At 37.6% G+C, this 6,419-nt stretch overlaps 1 protein-coding gene across 1 annotated transcript; it reads right to left on the bottom strand.

Annotated features, from left to right (window-relative positions):
* Window positions 1-307: 307 nt before the first annotated feature.
* On the bottom strand, window positions 308-6,167 carry rergla (RERG/RAS-like a). The gene is made up of 5 exons (XM_017494914.3): window positions 5,870-6,167; window positions 5,732-5,788; window positions 3,715-3,788; window positions 2,630-2,778; window positions 308-1,918 (listed from the first exon to the last, which is right to left on the bottom strand). Exons 1-5 carry the CDS (start codon window positions 5,919-5,921, stop codon window positions 1,633-1,635), a joined length of 618 nt encoding a protein of 205 aa, XP_017350403.1. The 5' UTR covers window positions 5,922-6,167; the 3' UTR covers window positions 308-1,632.
* Window positions 6,168-6,419: the final 252 nt, after the last annotated feature.

Raw genomic sequence — 6,419 nt, 5'->3', positions numbered from 1 at the left:
ATGGGAATCCAAACCCAAGCTTTATATGTACTGGAAAATGTTCTTATATCAAAGTTAGAGAGCGTAAAACTCAGAACAAACTTTAACTATTTTGAACACAGTTTTTCACTCCAAAGGATCAGCAGTACATCCTTTATTTAATTAACAGTCTTGCTTGGAGTGAGTGGCTTAGTCACCCTGCTCTGCCCAGCAGTGCTTATGTCTAAAATTAGCTTAGTGAGGTTTACACATCAAAACAAGCCAAAACTTTCAAAACACTGCTGACCTGTCCAAACATGCAGAAAGAGAGTCACTGTAGCACATGGGCTGGGCAGCGAAGGTGAAAGCTGTTTCACTTTATTCTATGAAGGGGTCAGCATTTCAAACATATAGAGACGTTTACAGAACGCCACTCTGAAAAGTTTACATTCTACAAAACCTAGCCCATTTTTCATGATGTTAATGAGTTGTCAAGACAGGACAATGAGAGGAATTACAGCAAAAACTTAACAGGTGGCCTACGTTTCTGTGTCATTTCTGGCATTATGGCATAGCATATGCGGTAGTTTTAAAGGAAAGAGCATTTCTAAACAGTGTGACTATATCATGTGACCTCAGTATTATAAGATTCCATAGAGTTGGAATTTTGGTGTTAAATGAGTGAACCACATAAATGTCAAACTACTTTATTCTCCCACTGTTCTTTTTTTTTTTTTTTTTAATTTTTTTTGGAATATTTGAAAACATAAAAAATTCCTACCTCCCAGCTCACAGATCAACATTTTATAAGGTTCTATCTCCTAGCCATTCATCATCCAAGATGAACAAACACAGATGGCCAGGGCCAATATATATCTATGTTCTAACCCTAACCCCCTGGTTGAATCCTGAGCTCGGGTTACTGTCTGTGTGGAGTTTCTGTGCATGTTCTCACTGTGTCCATGTGGGTTTATTCTGGGTTCTCCAGTTTCCTTCGACTACCAGGAAACATGGTGTTGGTGGATGGGTGACCTTAAAATGTCCCTAGATGTGAATCATGGTGTGATTGTGTGTGCATGGTGCCCTAAAATGGACAGGTGTCCCATTCAGGGTGTAGTCCCTCCTCATACCCAGTGTTCCCTGGATTGACCCTGGATCCATCATGACCATCAAGACCTGAAAAACCTGCAATAGTATATACCTTAAAATGTAGGCCTTGTAAACTTATAGACTATAAATTTATGCTAGAATGTCTCTAGAAACTTGAAATTCTAGAAAGCTAGAAACTTTGTCCTATAGTTCAAAACAGCTCTTCAACCTTATAATACTAAGGTCACAACTTGTTTACAGATCAAATGTCTGCTCATACTCATACGTGAAATGCAGCAAGGTGTATTTGCCAATTTTATGTATTGTCCAACACTAAAACTTTTAGTGTTCACAGTTGGGACATATATGGCAAACAGTGGATAATGTCAACCAAAAATGGTCACCCAAAACACCCTACTGCTAACATTCGGATGTGACATTTTTATAGATAATCACATGTAGTAGGCAGAAATAACCATGTTGATCTTTGATCCTCTTTATACTCCAGTAAGAAGCTAAGTGCATCTCTTATGATTATGGCACTGGAAGTGTCCATGCATATCTCTTCTTCCTCTGGTTACCGGATCACACTGATTTCCGCCTCTTGCCGAACACATTGTTGATCAATTTAGCCATGGACTTAGAGCCGCTGGGTCGGCGCCGGCGCTCTTTAGCTTTTCCGCTCACACTTGCGTTGCGCACCAACTTTGTGAACATGAGTGCCACCTCCTGGTAGCACTCGGCAGCGGAGAGCTCGTAGAACTGGCAGCGTCCATCTGTCGCCAACCTCTGACCTTCCTCCTTGCCCACCTCACGCATGTGGCACAGGTCTTGTTTATTTCCCACCAAGAACACCACCGACTCAGACTCCCTAGAGAGGTTGAGAAATTGTTTAGTGACGGAAGGTTACTCGTGTTACAAATAACGTCCAGAGTTTTGTCTGGATGTTAAAAGATAGATTAAGTGTTGGTATTACAATATATCAGAATTGTACATTGTTTACAACTTTTCATTTGGAATCCATGTACAAATAAGGTGGTCTATCTTCAAAGCTAAACTTAAAGAAAATGTTAGGTAGATTAAGGCAGATTTAACCTGATTGCGGTGTTTATATTTCTGCTTTACTTTGCCCGTTTTGGATAATCCTTGGATTTCTTTCTGATGAGCAAACTAAACATTTCAGAATCCATGCCCATGATGAGGAATCAGCTGATTAATTACAAACACGAAAACTTATCAATATTTGACATTTCAGTCATAGCTTCACTGCCAGTGCTTACAATGAATCGCAGATCCACATTGCTATTTAAAAAGCCAAACAAGATGTGGGCTAAAAGTGTAGGTGGCTTTAGCCATTGACAAAAATAAATGAGCAAGCTAAGCTGCCAGTCCTTGTGTTAACAAAGCGCCCACTCAGCCTCCTCCGGCAGCTATAGCGTCTCTGCTCCTCTCTATAATGAAACCCCGAGCTGCGTTCCTGGTCAGCTATCGACTGCCTACACATAAAAGGCATCAAGTGAATGAAGGAAAAAAAAAAATAGCTCCGTCCTCCAGGTCTACATTTGTTTTGGGACATTCGTACCTTTTGGCTGCTCCCAGGTTGAGCTCTCGGATCAGGTGCACGATAGCTGTAGCAGTGATGAAAGAGGAGCGGTCGCTGATGTCGTACACCACCACAAAGCCATCAGCCCAGTGGATCTGCTCATTCAGAGTGGACTTTCCCTCACAGGGCTGCAAAGACATAAACAGAACACATAGATTTAGAGTAATGCACTGTATATCTATTGCTGATCTATTGCTGTGGTGCAATCTTAATACCAAATGGCAGCTAAAAACGAGGGACTAAGTGACATTGTACGCAAAAATTTGTATATGTAAGTCTCCATGCTCATGGAAGTAGCACATAAAGGCAGTCAATTATGCAAGTATGATAGAGTTCAACATGTACATATAAGTATAAGGTCAAACTTTCTTTGCGCAAGTTTGATATCTCAGAGATGTGTCAGGGATTCTCACTTGTGTTTCATTTACATATTATCTTTGACACAAATGTTTAGAATGAGACAGAAAAGAGATTTTTTTAAAGGAGTCAAACAAAGGGAAATGCCATCTATAACTACAATAATAGCTTCTCTTCAAACATACTTACAAATGCTAGCATAGAAAATGTTCTTAAACAAGCATATCAAAAATACACTAGTTTACATACATCAGTATACTTGGGTTATTGTGTTGTGAAAAAACTGAGACATCTTTTTTCATTGCTGTCTAAGAGAAACTATAGAGATCTCGTTTTAGATTGTTTGCCTATTACAATTATTAAACTACTATACAAGCAAAGTGAACAATTTAAATGAATTCAGCATTGACAATCTATATGCTCAGTCAACTTTCTTTAACTTATCCAAAATTGAGGTACTGCAAGTACACATGCCTTGGTCCCCACCCCCAGCTGCAGCAAAGTACAAGCGTCTGGGAATAAAACTAAAATATACTTACACAAGCACTACTTTTCATTACAGCATTTTAACAGCATATCGTATTCACGGTCTCATTTTCCTTAATATGCATCTATTAACCTTTATGAGGGTGTGATATCTCATAGCTTGTGGACCCTATTTTATTGTAATCATTATTGCTGCTTTCACTGCTGTTGTAAACACGTACCTGGGAACATGGGTCGTAAAGTTCCAGATTCAGCTGCCTTCCATCAACGGACATGCGTTTTCTGTATATACACTCTGAAAGCAAGAACAAATTTTCACAGAGTCATGCATTTTGGTGCGCTTAGCAATTTTCTGCATTTTATGATCACACTAAATATCTAAGTATGGGCACTTGGCAGAGCCCTTTGGTTTAGTCTGCAGTGTGAAAAAAACAAACAACAAACAAACAAACAAAAAGAAGTGCTTTTTACCCCAAAATATCAGATATACTCCAGTATATTCTCCCTGATGATATACTTTAGCATAAAGAATACTGTATGTATAATATATACTGTAATGTTTGTCCAACCATGTAAACATCCATGTCTAGTTCTGAACACGCCTACAACGGGCTATACCATTTCATTAAACATGCATTTGCTGTTACATGAAAAGAAATGAAGTAGCTAGCTAGCTTAATCCTATTATTTAAATGGAACTGCAATACCTAAAGCACATGCCTGAGTTATTTTATGCAGATAGAATTGAGGAAATGTATCATGAACAGTATTTCATAGGAAAATTAAGTACACTCCAAAATGTGATATATTCTATGACATTATATACTTTAGTATGATATGCTAAGTATTGCTACTTAGCATATTAGTACTATATACTCTCCTTATTATATACATGGGGCCAGCTGCTAGAGAGTATATTATTAAAGAGTATATAGAGTACAGGCTTGATTCACAACCCTGGTCCTGCACATTTTAGTGTTTTGTCCTTGGTCTAAAAAGTGTTATTAGTAATACACAACTATTCAGCTAATCACCAGCCTTTACTGAGTTGAAAAAAAATAATACTTCCTGAAGGAAAACACTACTATTTCAGGACAGATGCTACTCCATGACCACAAGACCCTGTGGTGTAAGAGATGGTATATCATAGAGACATAGAGTGTGTTATGAAATATATTATATAATATACATACTGTATTTCATGGAGATATTTCACAGAGTATATCATATGGTGTATATAAGAACATAATATATTCTATACACTAGTGTGATATAGTTTTCATGAAGTGATATACTCATGGAACAACAGCAGTATATATATAAAATCACAGTATATTTATGATATACTATACATGTTACACTTTATGTGACACACTCTATGTGCACGGTACAGCATAATGATATGCTCTGCATGTTACACTATAATGTGACAAACTCTACAACCACATTATAGTATAATTATGATGTATATGCATGTTACACTTTAGTGTTACAGTATATTTATGATGCAACATGCATGTTACACTTTATTATTACAGTATATTTATGATGCAACATGCATGTTACACTTTATTGTTACAGTATATTTATGATGTAGAATGCATGTTACACTTTATTGTTACAGTATATTCATGATGTAACATGCACGTTACTTTATTGTTACAGTATATTTATGATGTAGAATGCATGTTACACTTTAGTGTTACAGTATATTTATGATGCAACATGCATGTTACTTTAGTGTTACAGTATATTCATGATGTAACATGCACGTTACTTTATTGTTACAGTATATTTATGATGTAACATGCACGTTACTTTATTGTTACAGTATATTTATGATGTAACATGCACGTTACACTTTATTGTTACAGTATATTTATGATGTAGAATGCATTTTACACTTTATTGTTACAGTATATTTATGATGCAACATGCATGTTACTTTAGTGTTACAGTATATTTATGGTGTAACATGCCTGTTACACTGTATTGTTACAGTATATTTATGATGTAGAATGCATGTTACACTTTATTGTTACAGTATATTTATGATGTTAATATGCATGTTACACTTTAGTGTGATTCACTCTATTGCCACATTACAGTATAATGAGATAATCATTAGGCAAAATGGGTCAGTTTTACAAATATGTTGTCGAGCATTAGAGGGGTGTAGCTGAAATCATGCGGATCAGCAGGTGTGTGAGAAGAATACAGTGGCTGAAGTGAGTGTACCTGATGATGAGGCGTACTCTCCGATAAATCTCCTGGTTAGGAATCGTACGATGAGCGCTGTCAGTGTAAAACAATGAGTGAATGGACAGAAAATCACAACAAATCAAAAGAGAGCAAAAGTCAAGAAGACAAGCCTACCTGATTTCCCGACTCCTTCTCCTCCAAGAACAGCAACTTTAATATCGTTCATCGTCTGTTTATAATAACTTAAGTTTGGACAACAAAACTGCACCCTCAGGTCCGTCTTGAGTTCTCTTATGAACTATTGTGATGTAGATATGTATTGAGTGTTGTGAGAGAAAACACTTCAGCTATCATCCTGTGCTGCTGCTCTCACTCGTGCTTGTGTCTCAGCAGTAAACCCGACGCAGAGCTCCGTCGCTTTTCAGCTGTTTACCGTGCTGTTGCTCAGGGTTGCCAGATTGAGGTTTTAAGATCAAACACCGTTAGTTTATAGGCAACCCCGCCCAGTTTCACCAGAACCCACCCAGTCATGGGTCTTACGATAAATGGCGTGCTAATCACCAATAATGAATGAACCATCCGAAATAATAAGATAACTCCTGGCCATGTGTTTCCACCCTAATGCGATAAAAGAGGGAGTTGGAAGCTGTAACACCAATCTGGCAACTCTTGTGACATCGGTTAAACTGTGAACATTGCATGAGCAGATTTTCTTCTGTAACTG

Source organism: Ictalurus punctatus, chromosome 19 (genome assembly GCF_001660625.3).
Source record: "Ictalurus punctatus breed USDA103 chromosome 19, Coco_2.0, whole genome shotgun sequence".
Classification (NCBI taxonomy): Eukaryota; Metazoa; Chordata; class Actinopteri; order Siluriformes; family Ictaluridae; genus Ictalurus; species Ictalurus punctatus.
Note: the sequence above shows the minus strand (reverse complement) of the source record. Positions and strands in the feature narration are given on the sequence as shown.

What these genes read in the sequence shown, in the direction of transcription:
- rergla (XM_017494914.3), bottom strand. Translation starts at nt 5,921, where the DNA reads ATGAACGATATTAAAGTTGCTGTTCTTGGAGGAGAAGGAGTCGGGAAA. An exon ending in AGAAGGAGTCGGGAAATCAG is followed by an intron (nt 5,789 to 5,869) that starts GTAGGCTTGTCT and finishes TTACACTGACAG; the next exon opens with CGCTCATCGTACGATTCCTA. An exon ending in AGAGTACGCCTCATCATCAG is followed by an intron (nt 3,789 to 5,731) that starts GTACACTCACTT and finishes TCTTGCTTTCAG; the next exon opens with AGTGTATATACAGAAAACGC.